This window comes from Acanthopagrus latus, chromosome 13 (assembly GCF_904848185.1).
Source record: "Acanthopagrus latus isolate v.2019 chromosome 13, fAcaLat1.1, whole genome shotgun sequence".
In the NCBI taxonomy this organism is placed as follows: Eukaryota; Metazoa; Chordata; class Actinopteri; order Spariformes; family Sparidae; genus Acanthopagrus; species Acanthopagrus latus.
Window position 1 is genome coordinate 15,840,633 of NC_051051.1, and position 23,035 is coordinate 15,863,667.

General features: G+C 40.1%; 1 protein-coding gene across 1 annotated transcript in view; it reads right to left on the minus strand.

Moving 5' to 3' along the window:
* Positions 1-525: 525 nt before the first annotated feature.
* jam3b (junctional adhesion molecule 3b) overlaps positions 526-23,035 on the minus strand; it is a gene marked incomplete at its 5' end in the record, with an annotated part of 38,225 nt that continues 15,715 nt past the window's right edge. The window contains 8 exons of the mRNA XM_037120524.1: positions 526-4,181; positions 6,204-6,258; positions 6,375-6,504; positions 6,597-6,696; positions 8,603-8,805; positions 9,338-9,490; positions 9,590-9,703; positions 9,801-9,869. Coding sequence (XP_036976419.1) covers positions 4,146-4,181; positions 6,204-6,258; positions 6,375-6,504; positions 6,597-6,696; positions 8,603-8,805; positions 9,338-9,490; positions 9,590-9,703; positions 9,801-9,869 — 860 coding nt within the window. The remainder of the gene's footprint in view (positions 4,182-6,203; positions 6,259-6,374; positions 6,505-6,596; positions 6,697-8,602; positions 8,806-9,337; positions 9,491-9,589; positions 9,704-9,800; positions 9,870-23,035) is intronic.

Genomic DNA, 23,035 nt, shown 5'->3' on the forward strand with positions numbered 1-23,035 from the left:
AAAAAAAAAGTTGAATATTTGAAATTGAGATGATTCATCAGGTTTTCACAGCCAGAAAGGTGTTTTCTTCATCCTGGACTGAATAGGTGACCTGAGCTTTAATAGATTTTTCTGTGAATTACATTAAAGTGTCCGCTGGCTCGCCCTCAAACTACAATATATTGCCCCTGCTGAGCTCATTGATTATAATGCTCTTTATTCCGGGAGTTGCTGCCAGTTGGCACAGTAGCCAGAGAGCAACAAGAAAGCTGTTTTTAGTGTAGGAAGGAGAAAAGGCTTAACTCCCACTAATAGATTACGGCTTTAGATCAACAAAGATGCTGTCAGTGGGATATTTGATGGACTTTCATACTGAAAAGGATTTCTGCGAACAGCAGGAGACTCGAGGAGGATTGGGAGTGGCAGAGAAATCATGAAATGTCGAGACTGGCAGATTGCGGAGTCCACACTTCACACGCACACACACACACACACACACACACACACACACACACACACAGAAGAAAAAGCAAACCCAGACGTCTCCAGTAATACCAGAAGTGAGTTTTATTAATCACAAATAGAGTGGTTCTAAAATGAACAGAAACAGCCCCAGCAGGCCCCCGTATGGACATTCTACTGTATGTGAGTTTGGTTCAGAAAATCATGTTTTTCTTACATGATGCACCAGTCCTCAGTCAAAAACAGTTTTACAGTGCTGGATCAGTGGAGCGCTGCTCTCCTTGAGTTGAAAAACAGTGGTGAGTTAGCCTAACTTTCCGTCTTAACACGAACACACAGTGGAAGCCATCTCTCTCGCTGTGGTGTGAATGATGTAAATAAGCTCTCACTGGGATGTAAATATAATCTCTATCGCCGCCGCCCTCACAACTTCCAACCAGATCACGGACAGACCCGATCAGCGCTGCCTGTGGGCTGAATGCAGTCCTACATGTAGCCCCTCTACATGGATTCCTGACACTTTGCATGAATTGTGTTTCACAAAACGCTCACACTGCCTGAATAATTAGAGCTCCATTACGGCTGCACGACACTTTCATGAATATGGAGTCAACTCTTGGTTTCGAACACTGTGTTCATATCTGAAAGCAGCGGAGCGGTGGTGGGTTACAGAATCAGATTCCCCGCGGCTGCCTGTGTTTATAAAAGTGAAACAGTTAGCCAGGACATAGCGTCTCTTTAAACAGCTCATATATAAACGTCCCTGCTTTGGGTATCCATCTTTTTTTTTCTTTTGCCTTCTAGTGCTACGTGTCTCTGCCAAAAAATAATTCCCACTATATTTAGGCACTAAATATATTTCTATTTCTACTTCAACATGTCTACACCTTCAAATCTATGGAAAAAAAAAAAAAAAGCTATTTACAAATTTGCAGATACGTATGAAGAGAAGGGAAGTGGAAATTTGATATCATTCCTCTCAAACGCCATGTTTGTGGTTCAATGACTGCAAAACGTGAAGCCCCCCGACGGTGTCGGAAAAATGTACAAGTGAGCGAGAGCATGGCTGCAGAGAAACTGGACTGCTCTGAAGTCAGAAGGCACTTAAGAGGAATGAAATTTATACAAATGAAGAGGGCAAATGTATGGATCTGTGTGCTCGCCATATAATGCATCTGTAATAGGAGTCATTTGAGAACCTTATCGGGTAAATAGTAGACTTTTCTCTCTTGGTTCCTTACTGCAACAAGTTAACCTGGAAAAGACTGAGTAGTGTTGACAGCTTCCTATGTGCAAATGTTGGGCAGATCGTCTCTACCACGACTGGTACTCGTTTAACATTTCACCATCATCAATAACAGCTGAACAAGAGATTCATATAATCTGCATGGAAGTTATGGGAATACTGATACTCTTAAATCTTGCGTTTGGCTAATTGTTTTAATTATTTAATTAAAATAATCACACCTTAAATGATTGAGTTCAGGCGTACAATTCCTTGGGGTTACAATTTAAGTCAGGGGCATGGGGGTCCTTCCCCAGAAACAAAAAAATAAAACGATGACATGTACTGAAATATTCATGGGGATCGTTTTAAATCTTCACTCAAGTAATTTCTCGCTATATATCGGGATAAATACTGAGAATATTTCCACGGTGCCATTATGGCAACTGAAAACGACACTAATTTATTCACTCAGTAATTGCCTTAATTTTGTCCAGTATGAATCATTAACACACCCAAACATGTAGATAAAGGGCCCAGGTTTAAAAATACCGGACGATCCCTTCTAATGTCGATGTGCAAGACTCCAGAAGGAATCCCCAGTTTCAGCTTTTGGAAGAAACCATACCTTAGTGAAAGGGCAGTGTGACCTTTAAAGGTATGAGAAAAATATGTTAGACTATATAAAACGATCAGAACTACACACTATAAAAAATAAATAAAATCAAATACAAATACAAAAAAAAAAAGAAATACAAATAGCAAAGATGGGCATGGCGCCTCTGCCAGAGAGCTGTTTGTTCTGAATACCTTTTTTAAAAACTGACTCGCGCTGCAGTTGAGAAGCTCTTGTTCATGTGTTATGAATTAAATCATAAAATGCCACCTTTTTCTCAGTCTTACATATGGAAAGAGTTTCATATTGCCTCAGATAGGAATTTCTTTCTTTTTTTTTTTTTAAACATTTTTCACCACTTTACATTTTCTTGAGAGAGGAAAAAAAACAAAAAAACAAAAACAAATATCTATATACAATCAGAACGACGGTTAACCCTCCAGACCCCGGCCGTGTGAAGAGTAGGGCTAGTCCTGCGTGCCTTCAGCTTTGCCGAGAGGAATGAGTCCAATATGAGCTTCGGTCAAACCTAAAGTACATTTTCTTTTCAACTAAAACACAACTAAAGGTCAGAAATGTTAGATGAGCTCTACTCTCTAATTAGCACATTTAGCAAAAGTGGTTTGTAAACGGCTTGGACTTCAGCAAATATCAACCAGGGTCCATGTCTGGTCTGTGTATGTACTAAAGAGTTAAGAATAGTTGACTGAGTAGTTCCAGTAATAAAGTCCTGATGACTCACTTTGTTCTAAGGTCATCCTGCGTGTTTCTACTCGCAATTCAAACACACAGTAAAATGGCAGAAGTACCAAAGTATTACATCTTTTCATTGCCTCTGGTTTTGTTTGGGTCTGGGAGGTTAACTTACAAACCCTGTCTTATTAGTAATAATAATATTATTATTAGCATTATCATAGCGTAATACTGAAAGTATGTATGACAGCAAAACTCTATCCTGGACAGCAAATTCAATATATACAAGATTAACAGCAAGCATAGAAGGACACTTAAAATCAAGAAAATGCAGCACTGATTGTGCACAGTGTTTCACAGCATTTGACTGGCACTCTTCAAAGCCTCTTACAAAGACTATCTACAAACATTAACATGGAAGTCTGTCACAACAGAAAATTAAATATGTAAGACCGCCGATCAAGAACCACATCTTGATATGCTAACACAAGCCGTTTCCCCTTCTGTCTTCCTGTCTTCTGATTGCAAAGGTGTAAATGCTTACAGCTTGATGCAAAGTGGTTAAAGTGTTACATATTTTTTGTTTTTTATCACAACCAAATAAAAAAAAGAACACATGTTAGTATTTTACAAATATTTAAAAAAGTAAACCTTTATCTATAGGCATTTTAAAATATATTCCATCAAAAATAGTCTGACAAATTTCAACAGTAGAAAAGAAATGTTATACAAATGACAAAAGGTTTGAAGCTAGATGTTTATAGTAGAAAGATGTCATGATAGACTGACTGTGGAGGAGGGAGACTCCTCCTTTTCTACCTGCGGAACAAATACGTGTTTTCTTTTTCTCCACCTCGATCGGTGTTTGAAACCAATATATAAACCAATAACTGTAAAACAAAAAAAAAAATTCCATAATCTCTAAAAGAATTCAGTCGGTGGTGAGAGAAGCTGACAGATGGATCTCAGTCCCTACATGTGTAACGGTTGAACATATTGTTTGTCCTGTGGAATCCTGTCACCTTTGGCAAACTTGAGTAGTTGGATTTCAGTCATGCTGAGAGCTCCGAGCATGAACCGTGGCAGCTCCGTGGTCAGACAGCGTGGAGTGCAGTCCCACAATGTCATGTCTTTCACTCAGCACAATGCCCCTCATCATCCCGTCGCTTTTCAGATCACAAATGACGACTTGTGTCGGAAATCCCCCTGCGGAGAACACACAGCCAGACAGGAGCAGTAGGTAAGAATTCACCGTACTAAGGAAGTGGTTCCATGGTAACACGGATATTTTTCCTCCATTTACCTCAAGATAGATTTTTTTTTAAGTTAACTTTCTTTTACAGTTCAAATCTGCTTTACTTGACAGTTAGTTTCTGGAAAAATGAGTATATACTGACGCATATTGAGAAATATAAAAAACAATTACATTTAAGACATGGAAGGAGTCCACATGAATTTAACAATACATACCAATACTGTACTTTGGCTTCAAGAATATATTACACAAATAATGAATGTACATGTTTTAACATACATTGGTAATATATCAAAAAATATATATATTTCACAAATCTTACTCAATTATATATTTTTATATATATATATATATATATATATATATATATATATATATATATATATATATATATATATATATATATATTTTTATATATATATATATATGTGAAAAATGGCAATAACTGGTAAATGTGTTACATTGAGTGAATATGAGATGTCATATATAATAGCAAATAAATTGGAAGAACATTAATACGTCTGCCAGGGTGGTTTTGTTTTAACGTGTTTTAACGCATTTATTTGTTGGTTGGTTGTTTTGCCAGCAGTGTTACACAAATACACCTGAGCAGATTTCCATTTTGAACACTTGGATGGAGGATCGGTCTCAGCCCAGAATAGACCTCATAAACTTTTGGTGCAGTTGGACAACTAAAGGGACATATTTTTCTTTTTTTTATCACTTTCTTTAACATTTTGGACCTTTTTTTTATTCCAGGCAGATCTGGCGTATTTAGGTGGTATCTATGAGTGGGTGCAGGAAATGGATACAAATAAACATCCAGCTCTAGTGAATTTCAGTGTAGGCTTGCATGGATTAAAGGGGACTGTTGGCAGAGGTATTTTGCTCTACTGAGTGCCATTCTAGTTAAAAATGTATTTCAGTACATATGAAGATGACACTACTGTCAAGACTTCCTATCAGCAAAATTCAGCAAACTCTTGCTTAATCTTGAAATAGCTTGACTCCCATTATCTGGTACCTAACCAATTAATTATTAGGAAAAAAAAAAGAAGCAAAATGAAGAAGGCTCTGTGGGAGAAGCACTACAGTCTCTCATAACTGGACTTATTTCCACATTTTGTTTTGTCACTGTGTCAGCACTGAAGAACAATCTCCCAGCCAGCACTGATAAAGTTACAGGTAGTTGTGAAGTTGTGAGAGCTGTCCACCCCCCTGGCTATCTTGAGTTTTAGCTCAGCATTCTTCTCTTTTAAGTACTTTTCCTTGTATTTAGTCACAGTAGCTCTCAGTGGGGTAACATACACTAGTACTCGTGATCTTTGGCTCTGAGCGATCTTCAGGCATGGTAGCAGGGTGCTTGTTCCTAGTGTGGTACAGCAAAATGCTAGTACTCGTTCTGAACTGAAAAATGGCATCACACATTTTAAGTCACATTTTGACTTTGGAGTTTCTGGAGGAAATGTTCCCACACTGAGCTTCTTTTAGTGTGCTTCACTTTTCTACCTCAGACTGTCTGTATGAAAATTAACCAACATGCGTAACTTGGCAGAAAAATAATCTCGATGGTTATCCCTTGACATCCCTAGTACGCACAGACACGTTCATCAGACTGAATGCTATGTATGTGTGTGTGTGTGTGTGTGTGTGTGTCTGTTTAATATAACTCAATTGTTGTGGAGCCTCAGTTCCACTCCCTTAATCAGCCATAACATTATATCTGCATTTTCCACCAACAACTTCAGAGAAGAAGTGGATTTTACCAGTCAACAGGTTTTTCCAGGGCTGCCCCAGCAGCTGCTATTATACATGTCAGTGGTTATATATAGCATTGATTTATTCATTACATGTACTTGTGAACCATCATCAGAGGTCAATATTTATGAGACATAAGAAATGATAATCAATGACACTCTGACTTTACTGTCAGTTTTACATTCTACAGCCCAGGCATATCGATGTCTACAAACCTCATCCTCCGTCCTGACATAGTCCACTCCGTCTCCTTTAGCTGGAACCTTATAACTAAAAGACACAAAGAACATAATGGTTCATGGGTGATGTCGAACCAGTGATGGTTACAGAGGGAAAAAAAAAATTCAATCAAATCTGCTGAGTGAGGTGATTTCTTGAATGCTTACTTGTTCCCTGTCTGTTTTTCGCTTGAGAAGAAGCCTCGCTTGTATGCACAGCAGATCCCCACTGTTATACATAAGAGCACTATGACCACCACCAGCACTCCCAGCGCAATCCCAAGAACATCGATATCATCTGTGGGGTTCAACCAGAGGAGTGAAATGAAACACTGACCTTTGATTATAGCTCATAGCACATGGTGTTATTTGCATCCACGACACACTTACAGACTTCCATCGGCTGGGCTGGACACTGAGAGAATCCTGCATCGTTCTTCGCTCGGCAGAAATAATCACCGCCATCTTCTTTTCTGACTGCGATGAACTTCTGCATTGGAGAATCAGAAAAATGAATCGGATTAATGCAAAGCCTAAACAATGCTCATGTCTTCCATGTTTGTTGGATTAACATTTGTTTATAAAAACACTGACTTGTGTTCATATTATAAATAAAGTCAAATTAATCACAGAGGTAGGATTTAGGTGCCGTCAGTATGGAAGAAATTAACAGTTCTGACAGTTTGAGTAGGAATGACATTCATACCACATTTATAGTCTTTTTAATTACTGACAAAATGTAATTACATTAGGATGTTAAATATGAAAATTCCACAGAAGTGGACTCACTGCTGTGTGCTTCTGATAAAGGAGCGGACAAATGAAGCGACACAGTGGTCAGAGGTGTTCTGTGCTGATATCAGATTAAATCCACTGGGGTTTGGTGAAAGCGTTGGTGCTATGTTACATTAACCTTTTAAATACTGCATAAAACTGTGGGTAGACTGCTGCTCTGTGTATCTGTCTAACGCACTGCAATCATTGTTGTTTAATCAGGAACATTCAGAATTTATGAGGGAAGACAGATGTATGGAAAAGATTAGGCCTCATCTTTAAATCATGATTATTAAAATGTTCAAACAAATCAGTTTATTGTTGGTATTTTCTTTTTGGTAAAACCTTTTTATTCTATTTCATTTTTTGCTTTCATTTCTGCCACTGCTTTGTGTGTATATACAATTACGTATGTGAAATCTTTGCTTTTATAATTTTACATTTTTTTATGTTCAACAAAAAATAGTGTTGAAAAAAATTACCTAAAAGGTCATACACTGGCAAAAGTAAAGCTATCACGTTAAAATCTTACAAAGTGAAAGTCACCCATATAAAAAGTACCTGTGTAAAAATATTACAGTATCTGATGCGAAGTAAGTAAGTAAATGATATATATAGAAACATGTATACATGTATATGATACTGTATATTGTAGGTCAACTGATAATCTGACTGGATAATTAGGACCAGAATGTTTTATTTTATTTTTTTTTCATCTGATTGCTGATAACATAAATTACTTGAATTGACTTATCAAATTAAATCTTTAAAGTAACTAGTCACTTAATTCATCATATAAATGTAGTTGAGTAAAATAAAACATCTGTCTCCAAAATGTAATGGAGTGGAAATATAAACTAGCACCAGCACTTCAAGTACCTCAAAATTGTACTTAATTACAATTTGCTTTATTACATTTCATCACTGTATTTTGTCAAGCTGTATAATACTGCAATAAATCAGAAATGTGTGGTCTCTTGCAATGTTTATGAAATAAAAACAAGAAATGTTGATTACAGGAAAAAAGATGGAAGGACTTCCAAGAAGTTTTAAAATATAATGAAGCTCAAACTTCCTGGCCAAGTAATGTAATCTAATCCAATAGCAATGAATTCCACTCCCTACATGGGTGGTTGATGGACATTACTCCCTCACATGGGAGTTGCAGAGGGGAGAAATAACTGTGTTTCTGTGAACCGTCTAAAAATAACAGTCAAAACAATATAAGTACAGTAGAAAAACCTCATTAGTGTACAGCCACACCGAATACTTCATTGTCTTCTTCCATTGAGGTTACAAGACTTGGACTAGAGTTTCACACTGAGACAAACACTGCAGCATGCTTTGGTGTGTCACATCTTAGAGGCCAGCATGAAGGTTGACAGGAGAGTGTTGGAGGCGAGCCGCCCAGCACATCGAGCTGTGCTGGAAAGCAAGTGAGAATTGAGGAATGTGCAAACGAGGACAGCAGATTCCCCTCGTGGCTCAAGCCCTCTCGCACCATCAACTGTCTCCCCAAAATATCTGCCCCCACCCCTGGGCGTCAGGCCACCGTCCCCGATGCCCCACCCATGCCGCTCATGCGTGTCCTTGTCCAAACACATGCCCACACACATACTAACCAGAGTTCCTGTGTCTGCGTTGAGTGTGTATGAGGAGTTGGAGAACTTGAGGCTGGTCTTGGGGTCGTCTGGGATCTCCTCATTGTTCTTGAACCACTGGTACTGAGACTTAGGGAAGCCCTCGTCCTCCACACAACTGAGCTCAGCTGACTTCCCAAAAGGCACAGATTTTGGGACGCTGCATTTTGGCACCACCGGCTTTACTGTGGCGACACAGAACATATGATCAGGGTCTTCATGGGGAGCTTCACACCTCAGATTAGGTTTTATGTTCTGTAAGCATCACAGTGGTTGACAAACTGACACATTCTATCCTGATGCTGCTGGCTTTATCGTCGACTTTGATGCTGTAAAAAAACAACAGTGTAATTCTGGTTCACAGGACTGACGGGACGGGTACACGATTTTTGGCCCATGCCAAAAAACGCCACCAAAACATGCAGCGCTTGCTTTCTTTAGCACTGAGCAGATGCAGTTTCAGAGCTTTCCTCATATAGCCTAGAACACGCCTTTGCAGCTGGGCAGGTCTGGTCATAACACATCCTCGTATGTATGCCAAAGGGTTGGTGCGACCTACAACACGGTTTCATCTTACAGCATCGAAAGTGTGAATCACTAAGCAAGGTCTCTCTTTGAGGACACAATAATGGCTCAAAACTTTATCATACACTAACATCTTTGACTCAATACAGGCCTAAATACACGCAAATATTTATCAGTGATGTGGGTAAGTACCTCTTACGATGAGGTTAATCACAATCTCATCAAATGACTTCAGGTCATCAGCAGCGGTGACCTCACAACGATATTTGGCTGTGTCCGATCTTGTGGCATTAGTTATCAGTAATGTGGCAGGTTCTCTGATCACCGCTCTGTTCTCCAAGTCACCTGTTGGAACAAAACACGTCCAACTCTCTCAGTAATAAACTTATCCATGGTGGACTGTTGAGGAGACTTATATTAGAGCTGTTTGTTCTTATACGTTACCTGAGATCTTCTTGTCAAAGTACACATAACTTGGTCCCTCACTTGTTATCTTCTTCCATTCAATTCTGGGATTGGTTGTAGAAATGGACTCAATCAAACATGATAACTCAATTTCTGAAAGACACAGAAAAAAGGGGAGTGACATGAATGACGTGAAAAGGGCAAACTGTTTTTGTACTTTCAGTGGGGTTATTTATTCATTTGCTCTTACTGTCAAACTCATTGGTCCAAGGTGACTCGTCACTTGTTCTCAGGACCACTGCTAACACGCTGAAGTAGCCTGCAAGACATGAGAAAAAAGCGATGCAGCATGAGACTCTCCAGAGCATGAATTTCATAACACAGTGATGCTGTAGTGCTACATGCACAATACCAGCTGACGTCCGCTGATGTGTGGTGCTTATTTTACCACTCTCCTTGGGGACGTTTGTAACACGCCCGCAATTAAAGTGACAAAAAATGTGAATCTCACATCCTGGTGCTCTATGGCCATGTTCTGTTACCGTCCATCTTCCATTTTTAGTTGTGTTGGTCAAACCATTGTGTGTGTGTCTGTGATGAGGGTGGGGGTGCTGTTTCTATGCACAGTGGATAATTGTGCAGGGAGGCATGTGCCCTTTTCAGGGCAAGCTCGCCATGCCAGTAGTTCAACCGCCTGCCGAGCCCCCCCCCCCTCTCCCTTTCCCCCCCTCTCTCCGAGCCTGATGCTGTTGCCCATGTGGGACTAATGGTGCAAAAGCACCCTGCAAAGATCTGTGTTGGTATGTGGTGGAGGGCTAGGGCCTAGGGAGGGGACACTGCTGAGTCATTCTGACAGCCTATGGTCCACAAACAAATCCACACAAAGTCATTTCCACATGAATGTTGACTGGAGAACACACTCACCAACACCTCCGGAGACGTAAAACAATCATATTTTTCTGCCATTAAAACTCTGTGGAATCTCTAATCTCGATTTGTGCAACCTCTCTTGCCGCCAACCCCTGGCTGAATTTAAAAAAAAAAAAAAAAAAGCTTTCAAATTTAGTAAATCTGGTTTACAGAATACAGGACACTCAAGTCATGATACAACACATCTCAGTGGTAGTGTATAGGAATGGATTGTACCATTATTACATTGAATGCACAATATGTTATGTCAACCAATAATGGCTCTCTATCGAAACACAACAAAAGATGTTTGCGGAGTGTTGTGTGGGGAGGTAGAACTGACCAGACCATCTGGAGGAATAAACACCCACAGTTACATCTGATGGTAGCAGTTTGGCAACAGAAGAGCTTCTAAGAGTAGTTCTGAACTTCGAACAGCTAAATGGGTGGTAACGCAAAAAAACAAAAATGAAACGCAAATGATTCTGCAGTCAAGGCACGAGCCAATGTTTTGTTCGTTATTCATGTCACGTTTAGTCAGTTACATTCATTGACTTCCCTATCCTGGAAGTACGGACACGTGATCAAATGGGCACTGTTAGAACTGTTACCTTGAGTAAAAATGTAGTTTCTCTATTTTTGGAGAATCATAAGAATCAGAGGGTGATAGGTAGTTGGCTTATTAGTGTAACGTATAAATTACTGAGCAGGTCTACTGGATAAAAGCCCAAGGCTCTTGGACCAGAACCTCTGAATGAAGTGAGTGTCAACATTTCTTTTTCTTCAAATTCAGTCTAAGGAGTCACCAAAAATACACAAAGAGTTGCAAAACAAAGAGATGAAGCACAAAAGGACACCACATACAGTATGTAGGCATAAGGCTAATACCACTAATTAGTGGTGGAAGTGGTTATGGGCCTCTCATTCAGAAAAACTGCTCAAACGGGGATTACCTAACCTCCACCAACTGTCATTTGAACATGCAGCAGTGTCCCGGGTCACCTGCTAAAGCAGACAGGGTAAGCTGATTAGCCCACGGTCTTTCTGGAGATCATGACAAGACGACAGCTTGTTTGTAACCATTGCTGATGGTAATAACACTGCACAAGGGTCATAAGTAGGTCACACCTACGTTTGACATTAAGGGATCTGCCTACAGTAGGTAGATCTTTAGCAGATGTTTGTAAAGTTTAAGTCTTCTTGGATTGGATTGATATTCTTCTATTAGATACAGTGTAGGAATAACATTGTAGAATCACTTTAATTACAGTGCGGCAATTCTACATGAAATTTAGAATTTTATCACTTATTTTTTGTTGGTGACAAGCAGCCCTCTACACAAACATCTTCCCTGCTGAAGAGTCCAGGAACAAATCTGTAAATATTGAGTGGCTTAAGGGTGCTTCTGTATGCAGCTGACCCTGACCTCCCAGTGGAGGAAAGAAAAAAACCAAAACTAATTTTCCCGGCAGGGTTAAAAATTATTGTAGCATCATATGAAGCTACATGTAGGGAAACGTATCCCAACAGGATGATAATGAAACTGTATTTGTTCTGGTTGCTAATGTAGCTTTCAATAAATAATTGATTTGGCTTCACATCTCCAGTTGTAACTTATTCTGTGCCGTGCTAAAGTTTGGACCCAAGTGGAACAAGTTTAGCTCTACGGCACTCAATGAAAAAGTTCTTGACAAACTATAAAAAGAAGGGGTTTTCTAACTTAGAACTTTGACAAAAAATTGCAAAGCAGTATGGATGAGAATATGCCCTTGTTTTCAGAAAGATGACAATCAAAACATCACCGATCCAGTCGAAGCCTGTCACCTATTTAGCTTCCTCTCCACACTGCTCCATGCAGAGAGGCACAGATGAAATTCTTTTCATCTGCCAGTGTTTCTGACTGTTCCTTGTACCTGCAGCTACGCTCCTGTACAAATGTAAACCGTTGTCTGATGAAAAGCGACTCTGAAGGCTTTTCTTAACACTGAAATGTGACTGAATCCATGTTTACAGAATGGTGCTGATACCTACTCTTCACTAAAAATCCCTGCCAGTTCACTTCATCCGCTCATGTACTTGTAGAAATATGCTATTTTCTGACAAGAGCTTGTGTATGTGAAGTATGTCAGTGCTTACTTCTGGTTTACATTTCAAATGCACTGCATGTACTCTGTAACTCAATCCCAAATCTAACTAGGCCAAGTATGCCAAAGTACCAGGATATGCTGTGAAGAAACAGAATCCAAAGAAGACAATAAATTATTCCAGGTGATTCATTTCATACTTTGACTTTCCATTGAATGCAGCACTCAGTTTAAAGTCTGGTCTGACGGAGCTAATGGAGTTTACCCCCTGTCCCACTGCTCCTCCTTAATTCGGAGAGTATTAGTGCAGATTAGGTGCCTAAGTGAGCTTGACGTAGAGATAAAAAGCTTGAGAGGTCTGCCATGGAAACAGCTGTCCAGGAAAACATGAAACCCCCACTCAAAAAGACACTTTTGGCACTGAAGTCCATCTCCACTAGAACTCAAGCTAGTGGACTGAAATAACGTATTCTTCACAGTTGTTGTTGTGTATTCCAAAAAAAAGACCCTTTAGTTAGAAGCATTGAATGAAAACTGAAAATAATACCGCACAATGATAAGCCATATTATGCTTTCTGTCCCTTTGCCCTAACGGTAAAGAAAGGAAGACCTGTTCTCAAACAGCCTTCAAATCTCATACACGAACAGAGTATTATGAAAAGGTCAATTTTTGACAACTCCTCTTCTTTTTTTTTGTACTGAGTCAAATTCAACCATAGTTAACTTTTCTCTGATATTCAAGGCAGTGAAAAGGGAGCATTTTAATTGACAATGAATATTCCAGCAGAGAAATCACAGAGTTAAACAACACGCGGACAAAAGCAGTCAATTAATTGATAAGTCAACCGACAAGAAATTAATCACAGGTGCTTGTTTCCCTCTCTCTCTCTCTCTCTCTCTCTCTCTCTCTCTCCCAAATGTGAATATTATTTATTACAGTACTCTAGAATGATAAAATGATTATATTTTGGGCTGTCTGTCAAAACACAGCTGTTAGGACTTCATATCCTTTTAATCCACTGTCATATCATTAGACAAAACATTGAAGCGTTTAGCCTAAAAAATGTAGTTCGATAGATTAAACTGACATTGACATGTCTTTACCGTTACCATCAGGACATTAGACAGTTCCAAACTAGCATTCTGTCTACTAGATGCAGGTAACAAAACCTGCCAGGTTATCATTTCAACTAAGTGTTTCCGCTGCCTTTCCATAGAACTGAGATTGGTGCTTTGTGTCAAATTACGATTCTGAACAGTATTTATTGTGATGGACAGTAGCCAGGCTGCTAGCAGTGCAACACTGGCACCGATAGTAATACTACAGGGAAATGCTGGGAGGGGGGTGAAAATGCTGATATGATAATGAGAGTGACTTTTTTATTTTTTTTTCAAAGTGTTTTTTACTCTATTCACTCCAAAAATGTTAACTCCTGCTTCCAATACATGCAGATACCAAAATAAAGATGCCTAACAAAAAAAAGGTGCAACTCTTGGCAGGAATTAAACAAATCTCTTGCATCAATTAAACAACTGCTTCCCTCTGGGTATCATTTCAGCAAAGGTTGCATCTTTTGGGCAAGAAACAGCTGGACTGTCCAGTAAAGTGTCTGAGCCGGGTAAAAGCTCAGGAAGTGCTGACTGTGTGTTATGAGAGCGATGTTTTCCATCTCTCCTCCAGTCTGTCTGACACATCCTTCCCTGATCATGCCATCCTCGTCCTGTCCGTCTCCTTGAACAGCCTTGTACCAATGGAGCCAATGATAACTAGATTACTTGTTTCTTGTTTTCGTTTGGTGATTGTGGAACTCTCGGACACACTAGCAGTACATGGCCAGGTCTGAATGGTAGATGTGTGTGATGTGGATTATTACCTTTTAAACCATGCAGGTGCTCTGTGACCTACATATGCCATGAATTTCATTGCTTGCTGCCCCTTCACTTTTATTTCCTTCTTGCATGGACACAGCTGTTTGAGATCTGGCAATCTGCAAAGTTTTTTTTTTTTTTCTAATCTTCCTTGCCGCCCCATGATGGGCGCAGGGTTTTCTCTGTAATCTTAGTGTAATGCCCTCGTAAACCCCCCAGGTTTTACATCAGTGAATAATACAATAGACACAGAGGAGGTGGGTATTTCCTGATGCCTGCGCTGTATAATGAATCCCTCCTTTTTTTTTCTGTTGTCCCCCCTGGGAAGCTGAGCTTGTTTCCCGTACTGCTGCTCGCGAATCCAGAGAGGTGAGGCCGCTATCATAAATAGAAAGGTTCAATTAAGCAACCCGGTGATATTCCCTGTGGAACACCTCCGCCTTCTGCCTTTGGAGACTATTCCCACGCCCTTCTGGAGGCTTAGACATCAAAGTACATACACCCAGCGTTTCCTGCTACCAGTTGCTGTTTGGTAACGCTCCATGTGTTTGCATGCTGCTTGAGTTGCATAGAACCTCTCGGCTGAGTCTGGCTTTCTATAAAAGGAGCTGTTGCTATCATAACTATTATTCTTTTATTATATTTTTTAACCACTATTCTGTTTATCCCGAATTGTTGTTTACAATTGACTCCCCAAAGAGGAGTAGTGCCTGTTCAATAATTGCAGATTGATCAATTATTTACTTCCCAACTCCAACACAAATGACGGGCCATCTCAATAAAACACGCTCCTGCTCTCTGACCGGCCGGTCATATCAACAACTGTCATCTCCAAGGCCGTGTCCTCCAGATGATTTATTTTTCAACAGTTTGTAAAAGTGACAACATAAGAAAATATATGTGCAACACATTTTCTGTGCCACATTGCCAACATCTCACCCTATATAAGCGAGGTAGTGTGAGCATGTGCATCCAAACACACGTGGAGGTTCCAGGTTCACGGATACGAGAACATACTGTTCATGCTATATATTGACTGCATGTAGCTAATGTTACATGAATAACATGGCCTAGATACCCCTGATACATATTCAGCACCATGCTTCCAATTGAAATATTAAGTAGGTAAACAAGCAAATGAAGTAGGCAAACAACAACATGGCTAGTGAGGACCGAAAGCACGCTAGATCCCTGCAGTGGTGAAATTAAGTATGAAAGTGCAGAGGGAGACTCACACTGGTTCTCAGGAACCTATGCTGCTTGTTTTCTCCACAACCTTGGAACAAAAGAGCTTCACGACAGAAGCCAAAAGACAAAATAAAAAATTTAAAAAAGGCCGGAATCATGTTTATCATTACATCAAAAGCAAGCAAGCAAACAAGCAGGTGATTAGCGATGTTTAATCAATCAATCAATTGCCAAAATACTTGTTTGGTTTTCTGTTCACCAATGAATCCATTAAAAAACGAGTAGTTTCAGCTCTAATTTTCCATCTTCCCAAATGTATATTTTTTTACACTCCAGGATGCTACAGGATGCTATTAACACAAAAAAAGTTACCTCAGTAATTGGATTATACTGCCAAACATCTCAACCTTAAAATTAATAGGAGCTTGACACAAGGCAGGACCTCACACACTCAATTAATGATCTTTGATGATTGGACACTTCCTGTTATTAAAGTCCCTGAGAATGACTAGACGACTTGGTCCTTTAACAGCCCAAGACAGATAAATGAAGACCCGCCCCCCACAATTCATGCTGTGTCAAGAGGTTGCCAGGTCTCCCGTGGGCTTTCACTTGTGCATTCCTTTAAAGGGTCTCTGTTGGAATTTCTCTTCTGAAAGCACACAGAAAATCATTTGAGTGTGGAAAATGTTTCTCTTCTCCTACAAACTAGGTTAGAGGTTTTGGCACTGCACACATGACCGCCAAGTTTCTGGTCACAGAGCGCAAAAGGTCAACGTGAGCCTTAAGCAGAATATAACCAGCCAAGCCAGAAAAGGCTAAGTGTTCTAAAGGAAAAGTTGAAGGGAGGAAAATATAAAACCACTGTATGCCAACTGTGTAGTGAGTATGAGAGAACTATGTCATATTGATCACAAGGATGACTAAATTAAAGGGAAAAAATGACAGGTGAGTCTCTGGTGATTGTCTTTTTTCATATAAAATCACAAAATGGTTCTTCACTGTAAAACAAATGTATTACAATCAAGTATCTAAAATCTTTGATTGAAATATCATGTTATAACAAGTCATAAACAAAACGATATGATTAAGAATCATTCATGAAATGGCCCTTTAGACCATGTAGTGTAGCACTGGGACTGACTGGAGGCAAGTTGAACAGCGTATTGCTGAAGGACTCTCATGTCTTGCTTGCTTTCCCCTGAGGAGACACTAATTTCCATTTGATAAAGGTCTATGATGTCAGCTGGGACACAAAGCCTGACAAATTAATTCATAAGAGCATCGCATATTACCATAAGCTTCTTTCTGAGAGACGATTACAGCTGGATCTTAGACAAAGCATGCTCTGCTGCTCCAGTTCCCATAGCAATATTGGTGATATTTCCATAGTAACTGATTCTTTTTCTGTCTTTCTTGCCATTTCCCTTCCTCTAACCGATGACCTAGCACTAGACAGGACCCCACCTGTTTTGGTGCTGTGGGAGAGAGTTAACAGACCTGAGAGGTCTTCTTCCATGAAAACAGTAATCTGATGACATGATGAGGGAGAGGTTTTAGGGCTGAGCAGGCATGGAGGATGACCCCAGGTTGTATTGTCACAGCTGTGGTCATCCACCAGTGTCGAACTATTCCCATCCCAAAGTGTATGTTTAACTTTCTTCTACCCACGCACACCTATTTCTACCCCTCTGTTGTCTGTTGTACTGGCTCTGTAGAATCGACAGTTCAGACCATCACAGGAACGATTCATGAGCGAAAATAAAACATGGTAAGATTTGAGGCTGGGTAATCTCTTTGTCTGATCGACTGGGGAAATCCGCTTCTATCGGTATGGGAAAAACAACTTTGTGCTTTTTTTTTCATTACATACTGAAACACTCACCAACAGACTTCTATTCCTCTGAGCTTGAGTGGAACTATACAATAATCTAAGGTACAAGCATAAGGCATTTTGTTTCCTTTTTCTGATGTTAACCTACATCCACTTCATCTATTAGAGCCTCTTGGAGAACAGTCAATCTGTGAAAAACATCTGTGAAAAAACACAAAATTGTGTCAACTGGAGAAAGTCAAGGGAATTGCACGTGTGGTGTGGTTAAACAAAGATAATGCAATCCCTGCCATATAAATGCACCAGGTGCACCTTCAGCTGCTTAGCAAATGTCACCACGTTTGAGCGTAAATGGATGGTCCCAGAGCAGCTTGTCACTGAAGGAGCAGCAAACTTCAAGTGTATGTAAAATATGCAGCTATATTAAACCTGCATATAAATGTATCACATGCTGAACAGGGGTGGAGTGGTCCACTGAACTCATGGTTTGCTATGTACAGCATGTACGTATTTGAGGTCATGGTTTGATAGGTTTTTCTGAAAAGGTCTTCAAACCTCTGTCTGGTGTGTGACCAGTTAACATAAATTACTCAATAAAAATATACTGATGATCTAGCTCTATCCCATTTCCAATTCATAACACTTCTCCTCATTAACCAGTGCCCTCATTCCCCTCAGGACAGAGTTACAAGGGGTAGTGGTTAAAATCTTCCCCTTTGAAATAGAACAACCCTTGTCTTCAAGGGTATTTATGTAAAAGAAATGCGAAAGGACATTTCCAATAGGCCCCGGCAATCCTGGTATTATCACAATGCCATTTGCCAATTACTTGATGGAGACAGAAAAGCCTGGACACTTGCAATTCATTCTCAATGTTACGCTATCAATCAAGTCATCAAATAAAAAGAACAGTACTTCATTACCTGACTACTCGAGTTGATTTATAGGCTAACATTAGCAACGTGTGCTCCTATCCTGCCAGTCTACATTTCGAAATATTTCAATTTCGAAATATTTCAATTTCGAAATGTGGGACTGTCATTCACAAATTAGCGATTACAAAATAGCGTTAATTAGCTGTCTAGTACTCGATACCTTGAAGGTATTGAAACGTTTCCAGACAAACAGCAGGTAGTAGGCAGGTTTGTGTGCTAGGTTTCAGAATCTGTCATGGATTCCCCGCTAACTTTACCTTATTTAGCGAGCATATCCCAGTTTCAGCTTCTGTAGCAGCTAAATGTGTTTGGTTAATGTTGGCTCCCTTAATTATGAATAATGCTATGCCCCCCCACTACCACCACAACTTCTGCTGCTGATGTCCCCAGACTAACCTAAGCTCTAAACCAGTGCTTCAGTGCCTTCTTCTGGGTTAGTCTGAATCAAGCGACTTTGATTTTTATTTATACCTCGATACTTACCTTTTATAGACTGCTGTGACTGAGAGCCACTCCATGTTTGACACTGGGGGAGCTGTTTGCTGAGGAGGACCTGGCCCTTAAACCTAGCAGCACAACTCCTTGACCGATAAGATAAGACACGGAAGGAGCTTGAGCTCTATAGAGCTCTACCTGCTGACCTCCATCAATCCTGCGGCGTAGTGGTAGAAGAGGAGAGGGACCTTCCCCATCTTGTTTAAACTAGCCTCTTATTATGCATGTTTCCAGGCACCCACCACTCCTGCAGAGCAAATATTTTCAAATGCTGGGGCAGTAAATGCTGACATGCTAATATTTCTTAAAAAGAACTGTTATGGTACTGGTATGTGGACAGACTTAGAATGTTGGGTACTGGTCTCAGTACTGGTATCATGATTTTTTTAAATGATACCCAGACCTACTAGTAAGCCATGCAGTCCCAACACTTCACCCTAACCATCTATTCCAAGATCAGCCAGGCTAGCTATTTGTTCTTGTTTCCAGTCCTCATGCTAAGTTAAGCTAACTGGCTGCTTGCAGTAGCCTCACATTTACTGTACAGATATAAGACTAGTATCAATTATCTCATCTAAGTCTTGGCAAGAAAAGATAATCATTGCATTTCATCTAAAAGTGCAGCATCCAGCACGTCAGATGGCTTAACCCAGTCACTGTGCCTCTTCCCGTGGCCAGGAAGCATACAGCCAACAGAATTATAATGCTCAGAGATGAAAGTGGTCAGACTAACATCATGTTCAGAATGCCAAGTGGTCTGCATACAATCAGCTTCAACCAGGACAGGGGTAAATTAAAGACCTGAAGAACAGGTGGAGGTAAAGGAGAGTACACATCTGCATATTACATGATGGAACTTTACCACAATATGGGTGAACAGGTTACATTTCAATTAAAACTCACAGTTGAACCAAAGTCACCTTGTTCACATGTTTATCCTGAAGTCGGGGTGATGTCTCGGCTAACAACCATGCTATCCCTGGTGGATAAACTCTTCCTGTCAGACTAAAAGTTGTATTCTGGTATCAGGAGTGAATTCAAATGAATCCTATCTTTTCCAGGTATATTCAAACGCAGTTCAGCTTTCCCCACAAGGGCTCCTTATGTATTCATTTATTCTGCATTTACATACGAGGCTGCTGCAGGCCATGATCTGTGAGCCCGGTAAGTCCAGGGCAAACCATGTGCCTTGCTGCTGGTGAGCCCACTGATCTAGGCAGGGTCAAATACTCGGCCTGAGCCAATGAGAGGATGGAGAGGGGGGTGGGGGAGGAGCCGATGGTGTCACTGAATGCCTGGGAACCTGTCACTTTGTGTCAGTGTTAGTGTCTACATCTGGCCTGCTCTCACTTTGACCTGGAGCTAAGTACAACTAGCTCACAGGACTGGACCACAGAGTAGGAAAAGCAACTTTTTTTTTCTCTTGCACCTTACACGCAGTGCCTTTCACTCACCATACTGCCTTTCATGGCATTAAGCCATCAGTTCACATCAGGGAACTCGCAGATTCTCCAGACAGTAAATGGTTGTTTAGGAAATGTGTCAAAATGCTCATATATTCACTCAACTTGCAACTGTTATTACAATGCTCAGGTCTCACTTCTTTATCTCCTGAATAGTTTAGTAATTTATTTTAGTTATGTAGTCTGATTACTGATAAAATAAAATAATTTATCAAATAAATAACAGAGTGGAAGGATAAAGTAGCAGAACATGGAAGCACTCAGGTTTCTTAAGTACCTCAAAATGGAACTTAAATACATGAGTTAGCTGCATTTTATCACTGGTTATCCTAAATACTGACACTAAAATATTGAATACTGCACACTGACTCATAACCCAATATGGGTATGTGCTTCGATAAAGTTTGACAAGATATAACAAACATACAAGTTCTGGAAGCATTGATGTGCAACGTTTATGGTACTTCCTACACAAACCCCGCGGGCACCTCAAGTCATGTCAGTCATAAAACAAATGAATCAAAGTTGTAAGGATATATATGAACACAACTGTCACTGTGCAAGTGTGTATAATTCATTTATTTTTTACATCATATGCTGTTTTATAATCATCATTCTTTCAATCCCTTCATTATTAACTTCATTATACAAGACAATCCCATGCAGCAACACTACTGAGAAGACGAGCACAAAGTCTGACTGCTGAAGAACATACTAAACATACAGAAAATCTTTACGTCTCGTCACATGGACAACTGGTGTACAAACACCTCTTAGCAGGAACCCTCTGTTCTTAAGCCATGTACATACACTCATGCTGATACAGTTGTTGATGACAATAAAGCATTTAGAAGGAACTGATATCTATGGAATGATCTTCAATGATAAAATTACTCATTCATTAAGTCATGTGAAACATCTTGGCCCAGAGATAATCAGATCCTGGTTGCTGTATAAAAATAGTACTGTTGTTCGGTGTCACACAGCCTCTTCACATGGTCCCAGCATCAATGCATGCCAATGGAGACCTTTGTTTGGTGACACAGTTTCAGGCAGTAGAAGTGAATGAATGCTTAATTAAGCAGAACAATGGTTGATGGGTATTGTGACTGAGGACCACGTGCATTGTGCAAGTGTAGACCTCAATCTATTGAGCAGAAATCCAGTCATGAGATCCTGAAGGACAACCTGATACTCCATAGAGTTATATTTGCGATGCAGTGTAATTCCAGTATTGCACTCTCTGCTGAAACACTGTGCCCCCCTCCTCTAGCTGTCTGAACATGAATAATTAGCAACATGGCTGTCTGTCACCTCTGCCATGATATTAATTCTGTTTTAGAAAGTCACGGTGTGAGAACTTAACCACCACTAGAAACTGTAAAGTGTACTGCTTCATTTTATGGTGTTTTCAGTAGTAACGTACAATATTATACACTGTAGGTCCACTGTATCATATCAACAGTTCTACAAATCATGTCCTGATTACATATATGTTATATGAGCTGACTATCTGGTCATGAGGTAGAGGGTATAGAGGTGAGGTGATAATCTACTAAGCAAGTGTTGGTGAAGGAGTTTTCAGATCTTTACGCCCTAAAACCACAGGACATTTCTGATGATATGCTGGAAAGATTTCTAGCTGTATTCATGACAACCAACCCAGATATTTTAGACAAGACAATGCAAATTTCAAGTCACGTTAGTGGCAACAAAAAACTGTTATTTTTTACGAAGTGTTGGAACATTTTCCAGTTGTTTTAGTGGCAACAAAACCAGATCATTTTGATGAGATGACAGGACAATTTCCATCAAGTATTTTATGCTAAAATATTATATTTTCTTTGCCTAACCCCAACTGAGTGTTTTTTGTCCCTAAATGTACCCATAGACACAGAGATATCACACCATAATATTCAGAATTGAACATGAATAAATTTGAATTTGCAGCATAAAGAAAGGTCAAGTTTCAACATACCTTTCGTTTGCAGAAACGTCTATTACCAACATTTATTCTGGGTGTTGGATTGCTGTATTAGTGCTGTGACAGTTACACAAAATCTAAAATAATAGCTGGAAGAGAGATAACAACTTCAACTGTTGGTTTCTGACAGATCTCCATATCAGTTCTGAAGCTCAACTGCACTATGATGATGTGGACCATTGCATGTAATATCCTACAATCATGACCTGTTCCTTGAGGAGCATTCAAACAGTCAGACACTATATATAGCAACTGTCAACACGAGCCAGACCCCCACAGCCTGCTAATTGGGATCCCTCCCAGGTAAGAGGTGTGAGGTGTGGTAGCTCCCCCTGCCTTCCATAGGCAACCAGATAACCCATGACATACTTCATCATGAAATAATTGGCCGCTCATTTTTCTAGCCCAGGTCAGCCTCTTGAGGGAGACAGTGAGAATGCCTAAACAGACTGAAGCATAAGGCCAAGAGGGTGAGCGGGCCTCCCCTGGCGCAGCATCTCTGTTATGCGAACAATCTGACGTGCCGCACATGTTGGATGTCCAATTGAATTGGGGAGCTCCATGGCGTCAGCTTAAAGGAGATCTAACAGGAGGGGGTGGGGGCTAATTCAACTAGCTGCAACAGTTTTTTGGGCTACAGTCAGAGTCAAATCCCATGCTTGAATTGGAGCTGCTACCACAAAAATCTGTGTTAAATCGCACCACACTCGGTGCCAGAATTAGC